We start from the raw sequence: 15,678 nt of genomic DNA, 5'->3' as shown, positions 1-15,678 counted from the left end.
GGCTTTTGAAATCTCAGCCTGAGACTTCAAATTCCTGTGTGTGTTTTTTTCCTCTTCCAGTCTCTGATGTAAGAGAATGCATTATTTTTTCCCCTCATTCAAAAGCATCGAACAGATCACTTCACTTTTTACTGTTTGGGGTAGGTGTGAGTTGATAAAACATTCTTGCCTATCTCCTCCCAATTTATTCTCCACAGCTCAAGTGGTTTCTTAAAGGTCATAACTGGTCCCTCCCCCCATTGCTAAACACCTGGCAATGAATTCTCATCTCATTTAAAATAAAATTCTCACTTTCTATCTTGCCTTAGGAGGCCCTACACAATGTGGTTTGGCTTCTTGTATAGTGCTCCTCATTTTGGCAGCCTCCCTGTGAGTGTTTCTGTGTGTTAGGTAGAGCTGCTACATCTTCTGGGCTTGGTAGAATGGCCTAATGTAGTAGGTGACCTGTAGGGTCCAGTGGCACAGACTCCCTGTTTATCTGAGCTGGGCACTCTAGGTGTGCCACCCCTGCCCCGTGTGGTCTGTGTGCACCTTCTTGTCGTCGTTGAGCCTTGATTGCTCTTGGCACATCAATGGGAGGTATTTGCCCCCAGGCCGATTAGCTGCACGGACTGGCTGTGACCACTGACCACCATGGATGATGAGCCTGCCACACAGATCACAGAGCAGGACTTACTTTAAAGGGGCTCTCATGTCAGCTGAGTCCACCCCTTGAGTGTGTCACTTGTGGAGGTGATCGGGTGGTACTTCAGTGTGATCTGAAGCTGTCCACCGGCTGTGCTGTCTCTGGGGTCTCCCGGGAGATGCAGGCCAAGATCAGCTACTGCCTATGTTCTGCCTGGGGCCACCCAGCATGAGCTACGAAGTGATCTGAAGATGGCTGCTACTTGTGCTGGGCTTGGAGGTGCCCAGGAGAAGCCAAGCTGTGAACCACAACTGGCTGCTGCTAGTGCCAGGCCTGGGGCCACTTAGCGAGAGGTACAGGCACACTGAGGCCAGATGCTGCTTGTTTGAGAGATTTTAGGAAAGTCCAAAGCATGAGCCAAGACAGGACATTTGTATGGAAAAGACACTGGAAACAGCCTGGGTGGGCCTGAATGTTGGGTGGGGTGGGGTCTCAGGGAATCACCAGGGCGGGGCAAACAGTGTGAGCCAGGTTGCCGGACACTCAGATATGGTGCCCTGTAGGGGTGTCTCAGAAAAGGAACAGTGGCCTCTGATAACAGTTTTGTCTGGCAGAAAGCTGCCCACTCCCCAGCTCTCGTGTAATCCAGACAATTCAGTTCCTCCCTGTATGTCCCTGGTACCTTTCAAGCTGCTGCCCCGGCACTGGAGCTCAGAGGGTGTGAGTCTGAGTAAGCGTGTGTGCGGGCACTTTCAGAGAAACTGTCCGGGACTCCAGAGCCCTACGTCTCACTCAGCCACAATCCCTGCTGGTTTTGCCAGCCAGAAGTTATGGGGACTTCTCTTCCTGGCACCGGAAGCCTGGGCTCAGCAGCCTGACGTGGGGCTGGGACCCTTCACTCCTCAGGGGGCACCTCTGCAGCTGAGATGTTCCTCCCAACTGTTATCTGTACACGTGGGTGTGGGACCAACCAGCTCTGCGTCTCCGCCCCTCTTACCAGTCTCAACGTGGCTTCTTTAAATCCCTACTTGTAGGACTTTCATTCAGCTGGATTTCAGGCAGTTCTGAATGATGGTTGTTCTAGTTTAGTTGTAGTTTTGATATGGTTGGGGAAGGATTTGAGTACTCCATTTACCTACGCCGCCATCTTGCCTGGAAGTCCTTAACTTTCTAATTTTCTTTTTTTTATAGGTCAGTTTGGCTCATCAGTGGCCTCATACTTCCTCTTCATGAGATGGATGTATGGCGTGAACATGGTTCTCTTCATCCTGACGTTTAGCCTCATCATGTTGCCAGAGGTGAGACCCTGACTTCCAGTTTACAAAACACACTGCAACAAGTTTCTCACGTGAGCCTGCTCCCAGAGAAGCTCTTGTTTTCTTTAACAGTGGAGTGACTGACTGGTTACATCCAGCCTTAGAGTAATAGTATTCATAGAACAATTAATCCTCCAAATGGTGCCTCTGGGCCACAGTCCTAACCCTTGCTCAAAGGTGCTCGCACGAGCCCCCTAAAGTCACATGTAGTGCCGTGTGCATGTTCATGTGTACATTTTTAAGGGGAAAGGTTTACGGCTTCTGTCAGAGTCCCAATGTGATCCCTGTGCTCAAATATTAGTTGCCCAAGAGGAAGGCCTTGATACCTTGTGAGTTATATTTATTTTGCCAAGTTTGCTCTGAAAGAAATGCTTCTTAATACAGCTCAAGTCATCCAGCTTTTCTATGCTAAAGAAACACAACATGAACAGATTTTTTCCCCCTGACCTAGAGTAAGATACCCCCTCCCCCTGCCACACACACACACACACAGTGGGGTGGGAGAGGAGAGTAAAACAAATTGAAGAAGAAGAAAAAGCCCTGAGCTGTCTTGGCCAGTTTGGCTCAGTGGTTAGAACGGCGGCCTGCGGACCAGAGTCCTGAGTTCGATTCCAGCCAAGGGCACGTACCTTGATTGTGGTTCCTCCCTAGCCCCGGTTGGGATCCTGCGGGTGGAAATCAATCGATGTTTCTCTCTCTTTCTCTTCCTCCCTTCCTCACTCCTACTAGATGGAAAAATATGCTCAGGTGAGGATTTTTTAAAAAAGAAGAAAGAAAGAAAAAGCCCTGAGCTGATGTGGGGAGAATCAGCTAAGGCCAAGAAGCAAGAGTGAGGTTGGGGTCCTCACCCATGTGAAGTTAAATGACTCAGAGACCTCTTTGGATGCTTACCATACATAAATTGAGCTAGGCTATATTTAACCTCAAAGCGAATTTGTTCAGTACAGCATTGAAAACAGCCAAAACTTGGTGTTATAAATTTATATTCCCATGGTTTCCAATCAGAGCCCATTTCTGTATCTAGCTGCTATTAGCATATTAATACTCACAGTGCCTTACATTCATGGAGTTCTTTGCTTTTTATATGCGCAAAACACTTTCATTTCTCTTACTTAGTGAGCCTTACGACAAATCTACAAGTTGGCTATAAAAGAGTTTTTGTTCCCACATTTAAAAAATGTGAGAATTGAGTCCATCATGCTGATTGGATTTAGCAAGCATCCCAGAGTAAATTTTGTTTTGGATTTTGCACCTTAATCCACCAGTTTTATAATCCCTGAGATAATTCTGGGGTTCTACAGCTGTCTGGCTCGTAGAAGACAGTGGACATAGGTCAGAAGTCCTGTCTAGTTCATCCCCAGGGTGAAAACTTGCAGGCAAGGCAGCAGAATGTGTACATTTGATGGATTTCAAATTAACCCCAGCTTTATTTTTGCTCATGTCTCTAAGGAAACTTGAAATTTGAACACTGGCTACTGTGGCATTCTCAGTGTCGGACCAGGGTATCTATCTACGGAGATATATCAGCAGCATTTACTGTTTCTCCCATGGCATGCTGCCTCCATGTGGAGGAAATGAAAGGTTGTAGCGAATTTGTTCCTACTAGATGAAATTGCAGAATCCTAACTGTATGTAGTGGAGGGAGCTAAAGTGTGTTCGATTGGATGTATTCCTGTAACTAGGAAGCATATTGGCTTCGGATGCTTTTTTTGTTTGTTTGTTTTTTTGGTTTTAGAGAGGGAGGGAGAGTCATTGATGAGAAAGAGAAACACCCATTGGCTGCTTCCGCACAACTCTTACTGGGGACTGAGCCTGCTTGCCTGCAACCCTGGCATGTGTCCTTACTGGGGTCAACTGGGGACCTCTCAGTGCACAGGATGATGCTCAACCAACTGAGCCACACTGGCCAGGGCAGCTTTAGATGCTTTTTTACAGGTTGTGTTAGATGCTGAGGGGTATCCTGTTTTCTGGGTACTGATTACCAACTCCAGCAAAAGAGCAGAAAATGAGTGTCCTTCGTACTCACTTTGCAGAACCACAGAGGCCAGGGCTGGTCACCTCCTGGTAGCAAGGCTCCATTTTCCAGAAGCCCCACTCAGTGTTCCTCTGGTGAACAGGCCCTTTTGCCCAAAGCCCCTGGGCAAACCCTAATCTCTTTGGTCTTCTGTGGCCTCGAGCTTTGGGGTGAGATGGCGTGTTCAGTCCCAGGGAGGCAGAGGGGCTGCCGGGCTGCCGTGGAAACAGAGTGACTCGTGTGGGGAAGGGAGTCGGGGCTGATTTCCAGTTCTTGCTCCGTCAGGCTTGGCACCCAGATTTCCATCCACGTTCATCCTCTGCCCCCCAGCCCCAGGGAAGGGAAGTTTTCATCTCATGCAAGCAGCAGCACCTGCTTGGCAAGCTGTGTGTGTACCCTGGGGCCAGAGGGGTGCTTTTCCCAGTTCTCACGAAGGCTCCTGATAGCATATTAGTCTTGTCCCCTTACTGGCTGGCTCTGCCTGTAATAACTTCTATTCTAATCTGATAGCACAAAATCAGGGCTGTAAATCTGAATTGGTGGTGAGGCAGGTATCATAATCGGGGCACAGTCTTTCCTCTTGTCACCCTCAAATTCTATGAGTGATTTCTTTTGAGAGCTCTCTTCCTTGACATGAGGGAGAGCATCTTCTTTCACCCCCAACCCCTATGAAGATGTGGGTAGTATAGTTTTCTAGAACACCAAAGTCCCCAAAGGCTACCTCTGTCCTTTTCAGACCTCCCCTAAATGAGACCAGTTTGAAGGTGGTGGTGGGTAGCCTTCTGGGCAATGTGGTTCCAACTGCTGGTGGTCCACTGAACTCAAAATGCAGGGTCCTTAGCACTCCCTTTGTTCTTAATTCTGAATTTAATAGTAGAGTCCCAGAAAATGGGACCCCACATGGAGATCCACAGTCCTCATGAAAGGCTTCAGAAGAGCTTTTAAACAAAACGATTTGTGATCACATGTGTGGTTCAGACTTTGTTTCCAATTGTTAACTGCTTTCTTTGCTTTTCCATATAGTACCTCTGGGGTTTGCCATATGGCAGTATACCTAGGAAAACAGTTCCCAGAGCTGAAGAGGCGTCTGCAGCGAACTTTGGTGTATTGTACGACTTCAATGTAAGTGTCTCCACACAGCTGTGTTGGCAGGAGGATGAATTTGTCCCTGTTTGGGAGCCGCATGGCCTCCTCTGCTGGGGCTGGGTGAAGGTCTTTGAGAGATGTTTTTGCCACTGTTTTTAAAAAAATGAAAGAAAGATAAAAAGGCGAACAGTCTTTGGGAATATGATAATATGATTAAATGGGAACATAGATTACTGAATAAAGGTGAGCTCAGAGTTCAAAAACTTCAAGCAAGTATTTTTATCTCTGGCTTTGGAAAAAAACAAAGGAAGCGTTTGCAAACATGCTTTTTGGAAAATCTTGCTGGGTTCTTCGGAAATTAGAGCTTTTACATTACACATTAACCTCTTCACTTCCAAACAAGTCTATTTAGGGTTACTGAATAGTCAATACCAAATAAAGCCAAATATTAAATACCAAGCAATACTAAATTCTAACTTCTAAATAATACCAAAATGAGGATCACTCAGTTGTGGCGCCCAAATGAGGACTGCTTCACTGTGGTACTAAAATGAGTATTACTTTTTGAGTTCCCCTGGGTGGGGTTTATTGTAATGCCAGAGACCCATCTCTGCCCATTGAAAAATCATTTTGGAGTGTGATTCAAGTCTGTAACACGTGTCTTTTTAAAGCAGTGACCAGATTGGAGACATTTGATAGTGTAGGGGATGGAAAAGTAACAAGGTGGAGATTGGGGAACTGATGATTCAAAGAATTTTTGAAAATTAGCAAATGAGAATAAATTTTTATGTAGACTGGGGAACGAAGAAAGGAGAGGAAAACAATAAGCAGTCTTCACATTCATAGTGTTAAAATGTCTGTTTCACAGATGTTTTGAATTCTATCCTCACCCCCCCCCCAAATTGTGAGCTTCCTAAAGAGGGGACACATGCACCGCATCTTCTTTGACACCCTTATATCCTCAACCAACAGAGGCTTAATAAATCCTGTTGACTGGCAATCTGAGTAAGGGGGAGCATTTATAGAGCCTTAAGATAAGAACCATAGAAATTAATTTATGTGAGCAGTACCTGCAAATGTAAACTTTAAGGAAGTTCCCAGAATAAACAAGGCAAAGTGTAGACTAAGCCTCGTGGCAGTCCCCCCTCCGTGGCACTGGAACCTGAAATCACCCTGTCAGCTGGAATTTTTGTTTCAGTTGTATTATGGGCTAGAAACAGGCACTGGTTTTACAAGGAAGAATGGGCCGTGATTCTCATGACCTTAAGGTACTCATGACAGCAGGAGAAAGATACATAGGCAACTAGTATGCAATGTGTTATGTACTAAGTTAGCAAAATGAAGAAAAAGATACTGGAGAGTCCCGACATGTGGTTGATGTTTTGCTTAGAAAGGTCTGGGTTTCAGAGAGTAGATGGCCTCTAAGTTAGCTTTTATTTCTTAACTTTTAGGTCCCCTTTCTGTTACTTATTAACTCCTCCATCTTTCTTCCTCCCCAAACCCCCCACTAACTTAAATTAAAAAATATATATATATTACTATGTTCCCTGAAACTATTTTGATTTCACATTCTCTTCCTCTGACTAGCAAGATAATAAACTTCAAGTTTGGTGAGTAAGAATAAGAACTTGTAATATCACTGGCATTTTCTGATGTTTGGTCATATCAGAGAAAGGAAGAACTAAAAATGTGAACAAAAGCCTTTTCTATATTTAAACATATTTCTGAAGTTTAAGCACATATACATTTGTCAAATAACTGAAATTATAAGTTTTGGGGGAAATGTCCATTTGATATTGGAAATGTATTAATCAATTGGGAAAGATAAGAAGAAGGTGGTCTCCACAATATTAATTTTCTTTATAATTCTAAGCCTGCCTTAAAATGATTCTAAGGCAGTGAGAGAATGTCAAAAGGTCAAGAAAAAATAAAAGTGATATTATTCACATATAGGCTTTCTTAATTTTTCCTGCCTACCATAGCCACTCAATTGTCTGACATGTATCACAAAATAAGAGATTTTTAGAGATAGAAGTATCCTTAGAGATCTTCCATCTCATGTCCTGTATTATAAATTAGGGAAATTAAGTCACCGAAGCATGTTCAGGATCTATGGCTAATGATTAGCTCTTATCTAATGTCCTTTCCATGACCTGTTATTCTCAGCAATTTTCTGCATTCATTTCCAACAGTCTTCTCACCAAATGTCTCTGGAACACAGACTGATTTCATTTAATGCTCTATCTTGTTCACAGGGGGAGAAGGAGGTGAAGCAGTTGGATCCTATTTTCACCTTTTATAGTAAACATGCAACTCCCAAATTAGCTTCTCAAATAGATGACAGGTTTGATATTTACTCTTGCCAGAGTTCTTGACTTGATCATCAGAACAATCACTTCATAAAGGCGCCTGCGAAGTAGGCAGCCCAGGGTTCCATCTATCATGACACTGTGGAGGAAGCCATTGACCAAATGTCCTTGAGATCCCTGAAAACTCGGAATTCTGCACTTCCAGAGAAGCCAGGGGAAAAGACAGGTCCAGGACAGAGATGACGGGTGCCTGAACAGTCTAACTGGGCCATAGAATAGTAACTGGGCATCTAAGAAGATTAATGTAGCAGCTTAGCGAAGCAATGCCATATTGCTGCAGGAAAAGAGAAGCAGGAATGATTTATAGAACACGGTTAATAGATGCAGGTATGACCTCTTGTGGTAGAGGAGGCTAAACTATGGGAAGGGTCAGAAAAACCTCTGGGTAGAGGTGGGGAGGTTGTAAAGAGGTGCTTCTCTGTTGAGCTTCCTGTTGGAAGCCTGGAACTTCCCCTCAAACTCTCCTCCCCCATGGAGTAACTCCTTGGAAGCTCAGTATTCTGTCACTTATAAGCATGTATCCCAACTCATCCAAAATCCCTTTAATTAATAGTAGACAAGTACCATTTGATATATGCTAGGTCAGCCTGTCTTGTGGCTTCTCAAAGTCACCATTTAAAAAAATCCTTTTCTTGAGTACTTAGTGATTGATCTTACTGATCAGGAGGAAATATACTTTATTAAAATAGTAAGAACTAGGGAGCTTATCTAATATGTGTGCTATAAATCAAATGAGCAGAAATGATATCATTTGAAGCTGTAGAATTAGGAGAAGAAGTTTAAGTCAGAAGAAGATGCATGTGTTGGCAAGATACTTGGAGACACGAGGATGATGGAGGAATGATAAAGAGGAAGAGACTGTATAGTTTTGATATTCTTTTAAGAGAGAGAAGGAGGAACTCAGGCGGAATTTGGAAGGACCTTGAGCTGACATCAGACAGTGAGATCATATGGGTAAAGTCCGAGTTGTAAATGAAGGGAAATGCATTCAGATTTCCAGCTTGAGGGCACCGTGTGCATTGCATGTGGATAAATGGTACATCGCCTTTTCCTGCCCTGTTCTGCTGGTTCTCATAGATGTGGGAGGCGGGGGAAGCGCTATTGGGCAGGAGGGGAAAGTGAACACCTATTATGTGTTACTCAGGTCCAAACATTATATTTTATAACAACCCTTCGAGATGAAGATCAATAATCATTGTATAGCTGAGGGAATTGGGACTCAGAGAAGCGTGTTTGTTTGCCAAAGACAGCACTTATAATTAGAGGAGACACTGAAATTCAAGCTAAAATGTGGCTGACTTTAATGTCGAATTGATTTACTTTATCATATTCAAAGCCTGTTCTTCTGCCTTGCCCACTTTTGCCACATCTCCTCCTTAAGATCTGAACTCAAGGGAGACTGTCGCAGACATTCTGAATGTTAACAAACAGCAGTTTAGTTTGTTCTTTTCCCAGAATCAACAGTTCTTGTAAGTAGTGATCTTCTAGTTCTCTCAGACATATCTCAGTTATATTAAATTCCTTAATCTCTTATTGTACTGACCAATTTAGGAGAGAGATTTTTATGATTCATACATGGAATAACATCTTTTCTTTCAGGAATATTTCAGTAAATGCATCTTTATTTTCAAGGAGTCGTTTGGAAGGGGTAAATCATTTTCAGTTTCCTGAGAAATAAGACACCAAAACATTAGGTGCAGGAGAAATGGGGTGGGGAGATGACTATAACTGAGAAGAGGAAAATGAGCAGAATGGGGCAGGGGTGGAGTCTTCAGAGGGCAAAGCAGGTCTGACACCTGTGAAAGGAAAGAGGGAAGGAAAATAGGATAGGAGGAGTCTCAGACTGCAGGGCGTTCTGAAAAAGTCTTGGCCAGGCTAATGGTGAGTCTCTAAGCAAGAAATGTCCATTGAAGGACTCCCACGTCACTCAAGAATAACTTGGTTCTAGTATTCCTCACCCTGCTTAGTCATTGGCTGGAGGCATCCTGGGGATGTATGGTCTCAGGATGAATACATCATGATCTGTTTTGGTCAATTCAAAGTGGTGGTAGCTAGAGGCTATCTTTTGACGGGGATCTGAGCAGCACACCTATGTGGTTGCTATAAAGGTCTGTTGACTCTGAAAATGTGATTAGGTTCCTCTACTTGAGATCAGAGCTGTTGCTGTTTTGTTTTGTTTTGTATTTAGTTTCAACAAGCTTCAAACACACTGGCATGATCTCTTTGCCACAGCCATTATTTCAGCCTAGCCAGGTGCTGGCTCCACAGAGACCGAACTCCTAGAGCATAAATTATCCATTGGTGAGGGCAAAAGTATGACCCCAAGCCTGACTGTGAAGCCTCTTGGGGACAAATGTGGGCTTGTAGATGCCAAAGTGCACTCAGAGATATGACTCTTCCCTGACCTGGAGATCATAGCTTGGAAAGGGTGAGGATCCCCTCATCCAAAGTAAGACTCCCTTGAAGATTTCACTGAGTACGGGGGACCCTTCTCAGGCACATGGACAGGGATTGGCAGGATCTAAGGACTGTCCATCCTGGACTCTTGTATTTACTTTACTTCTTCAGTGTCCAGTGCAGATCCCTTTGATTCAAAGGCTCATGAGGTTTGATTAAAAGGAGAGGCATTTTATATTCTGTTCTACATTATAGCTTTTTTCTCTTGTTTCATAGCTTTCTGAACCCGCAGCTTGTGGAAATCTGTATGATATGTCTATAGCTTGTGATAGCTGGGTCTACTTTGGGCTTTCTTGGTATCTTCTGTTCTCTTAAACTTGGAGAACTGATTCCTTAGGTCTGTAGTCCTACCAGGCTTTCTTTGCTTTAGTAACAACTTCTATTTTACAGCATCTCCTTCAAGCTACATCAGGCCAAACAAAAGGTGAGGTTTCCTTTTGCAAAAATTTCGAATGCCTTTGATCCTGATGCCACATTTACAACATGAAGCATCACTTCTTTGGATGTGATCACAGAAACAGGTCTTCTTTCATCAATTCAGTGAGCATTTATTGAATTGTCTAGGTACCAGGCAGTGTGCTAGACATTATTATGCAGAGGTGAGCAAAATCCGACAAAATCCTTAGGAACTTAAAGTCTAGTAATCTAATAATAATAATAATAATAATAACTGTAAATGCAACTGTGCCAAGTACTATGAAAGAGAGGTGAACAGTATTAAGAGAATATAAAGCAGGAAACCTGACCTTGTTTATGACCTAAGGGAAGGAGATAGATAATAGAAGTTGTTTTGAGAAAGTGACATTTGAATTGGGCTCTGTAGAGTCCATACAAGCTCTCAATTTGAGAGAAGGGAGAGGCATTCTAGGTAATGAAAACAGCAAACACAAAGACCCCATAGTGAGAGAGGTTGCCTCACTCCAGGAAGAGAACAACAGCTAGTGAAATTAGAGGTCAGAATGGGAAGGGGAGTTAGGGGCAGATGGTACAAGAGAGACAGAAGGATATCAAACCATGTGGAACTTTCTAGAATCTAAGCCATGATCTTCGTTTTTCTCATAGCAATTAAAAGTAATTTAAGTGAGTGGTGGGTGGGTAGTGGCATTATCAGACTTGGATTTTAAAAAAACTCAACAGACAGGAGAAAGACAAGAGACAATCTATCATTATGACCAAGTGAGAGACTATGATTATTTGGAAGAGCTCAATTTGCCACCTGGTAGGAATTTGCTGATATCTAAATACTGGCTGTCAAACTAATAGATTAAAGGCTGAGATTAGAACCATATAAACTATTAAATTATATCATGCAATACAAATTGCATTAAATCATGAGTTCAGTACATCAACTGTGACAAATAGCTTATTTAAATTTATTTACATTTGCAAGCAATTCAGTAAAAACTTTAGCCTATATTCTAGCATCATATATCTCCAGTAGACATTATTTGCTTATAAATTATACTTGAAATTAATTACACTTGCTAATTTTAAATATTTGAAATAAAATGTGTTCTACTTGCCCTGGCAGGTTTGGGTTAGCAGTTGCAGCATCAGCCCCTGGACCAGAGTCACCTGTTTGAGTCAGTCAAGGGCATGTACCTTGGTTGCGGTTCAGTCCCTGACCCCAGTTGGGGTCATGTGGGAGGCAACCAGTCGATGTGTCTCTCTCACATGGATGTTTCTCTCTCTGTCTGTCTGTCTGTCTCTCTCTCTCTCTCTCTCTCTCTCTATCTGAAGATAAATGAAAAAATATCCTTGGGTGAGGATTTTTTTTAAAAAGTATGCTGCTTATAAGGGATTGAAAATTTCTGAATTCATTCATTTTTTTCTAAGTAGTCTCAATATATTCTCTACTTTAAAAAATGTTTTTATTTGTATAAAAACTATCTCTTTTTAAATTCTCTGCCACCAACAAATCATCAAACAAGTGCTAGCAAGGGTGTGGAGAAAAGGGGACTCTAGTACACTGCTGGTGGGAATGCAGCCTGGTGCAGCCTCTATGGAAAACAATATGGTGTTTCCTCAAAAAAATTAAAAATGTAACTGCCATTTGACCCAGCGATCCCACTTTTAAGAATATATCCTAAGAAGCCTGAAACACCAATCAGAAAGAGTATGTGTACCCCTATGTTCCAACAGCGCTATTTATAATTGCTAAGATCTGCAAACAGCCCAAGTGTCCATCAATGGAGGAGTGGATAAAAAAAACTACAGTACATTTACACAATGGAATACTATGCAGCTGTAAGAAAGAAAGATCTCATCCTTTGAGATGACATGGAGGGACCTGGAGAGTATTATGCTGAGTGAAATAAACCAGTCAGAGAAAGACAAGTCACATGATCTCACTTATTTGTGAAATATAATGAACAAAATAAGGTGATGAACAAAATATATCCAGAGACATGAAAGTAGTGTTCAGACTGACAAACTTCAGAGGAATGGGTGGGGCAGAGGGAAGAAATAAACCAATGAACTTATGCATATAAGCTTAACATAGACAGCAATGCTGGGGGTGGGGTGGGAATGGGAGGAGGGTGTCAATGGGGGAAAAAGGAGAAACATCTGTAACAAAAATAAATTAATTAAAAATATAATTTTTAAATTTTATTTCAATTTTTCAACACCATTTATCCCCTCTGTGCCCTTAAATAGATAATACTAAAGTAATTCCCAGTGCGAGCTATGCCCTGATGACCACACCCATCTCTTTTCATGTATGAATTCACAGTGCTTCATTTTACATGACTTCAAAGAACTAATGGGCAGATTTACAAGTCCAGACGTCAAAGAACAACAAACCCCATAATATAATGCTTTTAATGTCTACCTTGTGAAACAAAAAAAGAGCAGTTTCCCTATGTGGGAAGAAATCATACATAGCAGCTCATTTTATAGCACTGAGATGTCTCATTTTGTAAGAGTTTTAGGCAATTAGACAGTAGAAAAAAATTAAGGCATTTTGCCAGCTTTAGTGTCTCTCAGACACTTTTTTTTGGTGTTTTGATTCATTAAATTCCAACATGAGATTGTTATTGTCATGCTACTGTCTTGAATGATTTACTCTATTTTATTAAAATGGGTAGCAGAGAACAGAAAATTGGAAAAGGGTGGTTAAATGAAAATTAAAGGAACTTAATCAAACTGAGGATTACTAATGACCACCAGAAGCAATTTATTTTTTTTGTTTAGTCATTCTACAAGCATAAGTTGAATGTCAGATGCTGGGAATAAAAGATAACTCACATATAATCCCTGTTCACAGGGACCTTATGGTCTAATTGGATGTGACAGTCTCAAACTAACAGATATATATCCTAGGCACATGGAGGGAGGATTGTTGAGTTTACCCGAGTCATGAGAGGATCCAATAAGCAGTAACTCTATTTCCTGTGCAAGTTCCAAATGGTTTGAGAAGCAGAAGCAGAGAGAGGGAGTCCTGACTGCAAGAGCAAGGTGTCCACAAGCCAGCAAGGGGAAGGGAGACAGCAGCAACGCACCTGTCTAGGAGGGAGGCAGAAGGTCGAGGGCACCAACGCATAGATGGGCACCAACGCATAGATGGACACCGAAAAAAACTGTCTTCTTCACAGCGTTTTGAGGGCCCAGATTTCTCTGTCTATAATACTGTCCACAGGTAGACGTTTACTCCCTCTACAGGAAACTAGATCTGTTAAGGCTCCGCCTAGCTTTCCCTTTGTAATCAACGTGCTCCCTCGCTAAGAGCCATACAGCATCTTTCATAACTCTGCATCTGGGCTGTAGCCAAAGGAAAGTAAACAGAGGTGAGCAGAGCATGAGGGACGCTTGCTGGGTCTGATTGGAGAGGAGGGTGGCCATGGGCTAGAATCCAGCATGTAGCCTGTCAGTGCAGGCTGGCTGCGGTCCCTGTGGAGTCAGTTAAGCTTTGTTTTGGGTGTTGTTGGCCTTTCGCTTCGTGCTTCTCTTCTGTGTCGCTCTCTATCAGATATTGTGACATCATCTCTCTTACAGCCACACTTGAAACTTTTTAAAAACTCTAATGTGTAAATGACTGTTAGCAGCTCAAAGAGAAGTAGAAATATACCCCAACTGGTGTGGTACCCCCTCGTGTCTTGGCAGGCATGGAAGTTACATCTTCCTTTCTTATATCAGTTTTGACCTCATGATTTTTTTTCAAAACAATGATCTGACAATAACTACAATTTAAAAAGAAATGCTAAGGATATTGAAACTCATTTACCATTCTGGGGCTAGAGTGTTTCTTTCACTCTAGTTGTAGTCATGAGAAACACCACAGGGATGGAGTTCTAATATAATTTCAGGTGATAAGTACATATGAAGAGAATATTTGCACGCAGAACTCTTTTTTAAGGCCTCTGTAATCCAGACTTCTACTCCATCTACATATGGAATTTGGCAAATAGTAAGTACTGAATAAAAGCTAGTTAGATAAATACATACATGACTTGTTTCCTAGTGACTAGATCATCAAAACATTCTTTCTTGCCGAAGGGTGTTGGTGACTATTGACTAGACCAGCTGCAGCATTCAAACAGAAATCAGAGTCTCAATAGATGACGCAGAAGCATGGAACCCAGAGTTGGACAGGACTTCTCTCTGTGCTCATTTGAAACTTGGCTCTGGCTGTGGTTTCTCTGTCACAGATTTTGGGGTGGGAGAGGGCTCCCACATAGAAAGCCGTGCGTGCTAACATGGAAACCGAATAGAACCTTGGCTGGGCTAGGAATCATTGCTATTTTAGTAACTTCCAGATGTCTGCTGTTGGGGTTTAAGAAAAGGAGAAAAATGCGTGGAGTGTGGTGGGCCGGCTGGGTGGAAGGGGAGGGGTGTTTCTCTTTTAAGTCTTTCAACTTCTGTTTAAAGCCACTCCTCAAGATGGATTGGATAAAGCTTTTTAAAACCGTGCTTTTCAGTAGTACTTCTTTCATTTATACTTGACTGCATGTGTAGTAACAGGCAAACTGAATAAATCTTTGTCAAATAATCTTGATTCTAAAAAACACAGGACCCTTACGACTTTGGATGTGATCTAACATTTATAAAGTGCCAGTCACTGAATGTATGTTGAATTGTACATGCACCAGATGAGCTAGCTGCCCCAGTAGCTGTTGTGCTAACCTAACAAGTTCACCAGATGCTCGTTAAATAGCTCCATTCTCCTTTCATGGTATTTTGGAGGAGTCTTTTAATCCTAATGCTGTCATTATGAATTAGAAAAAGATATCAGGTTGTAATGTTTATGAATATAGAGATGAGGCTCTCTGAAGTCTTTTCAAAAGGGGGACCTGGGTCTTTTCCAAGAGGTCCTGGAACCTCCAGGGACCAATCCAGGGTTATAGGCCAAGAGTCCCTGCTGAGGTGGTGGTTTCCTTGTCTTCGTTTTCCTGGGAAGGGGAGGCACTAGCATGATGCAAGGCCAGGGAAGTACAGGAGAAGCAGTAGAGTCCAGTGGTTACATATATAGCATTTGAATGGGATAGACCCAGTTCAAGTTCAGACTCCCTCACTTACTAGCTATGTGAACTTGAACAAGTTACTTCATATCTCTAAGGCTCAGTTTCTTCACCTGAGTTTGTCAGGGAAAGGTGTGTGTGTGTGTGTGTGTTAAGTAACAACCCCTCCCTGTGCAACCAGGTTGTGCACTAACCACAAATAAGGCAAAGGTGGAGGTCAACATGTCACCTTTATTATTGTTAAAGTAGATATTAAAGAATATGACTTCACAGCCACGCGTTTCTACCCAGCAGCCCTAGACCGGGCCGGGCCTCCCCTGCAGGGGCAGAGCACAGCATGTGCCGTCTCAGG

The 15,678-nt window shown here is 42.6% G+C and overlaps 1 protein-coding gene across 1 annotated transcript in view; it reads left to right on the top strand.

Annotated features, from left to right (window-relative positions):
• Positions 1-15,678, top strand: part of TMC1 (transmembrane channel like 1) — a 111,085-nt gene that overhangs the window by 42,607 nt on the left and 52,800 nt on the right. The window contains 2 exon segments of the mRNA XM_036261702.1: positions 1,817-1,923; positions 4,979-5,077. Of these exon segments, the coding sequence (XP_036117595.1) occupies positions 1,817-1,923; positions 4,979-5,077 (206 nt within the window).

The sequence above is a fragment of the Molossus molossus genome, unplaced genomic scaffold (assembly GCF_014108415.1).
Source record: "Molossus molossus isolate mMolMol1 unplaced genomic scaffold, mMolMol1.p scaffold_m16_p_14, whole genome shotgun sequence".
Classification (NCBI taxonomy): Eukaryota; Metazoa; Chordata; class Mammalia; order Chiroptera; family Molossidae; genus Molossus; species Molossus molossus.
The sequence above is the reverse complement of the archived record's forward strand: the minus strand, read 5'-3'. Positions and strand labels throughout refer to the sequence as shown.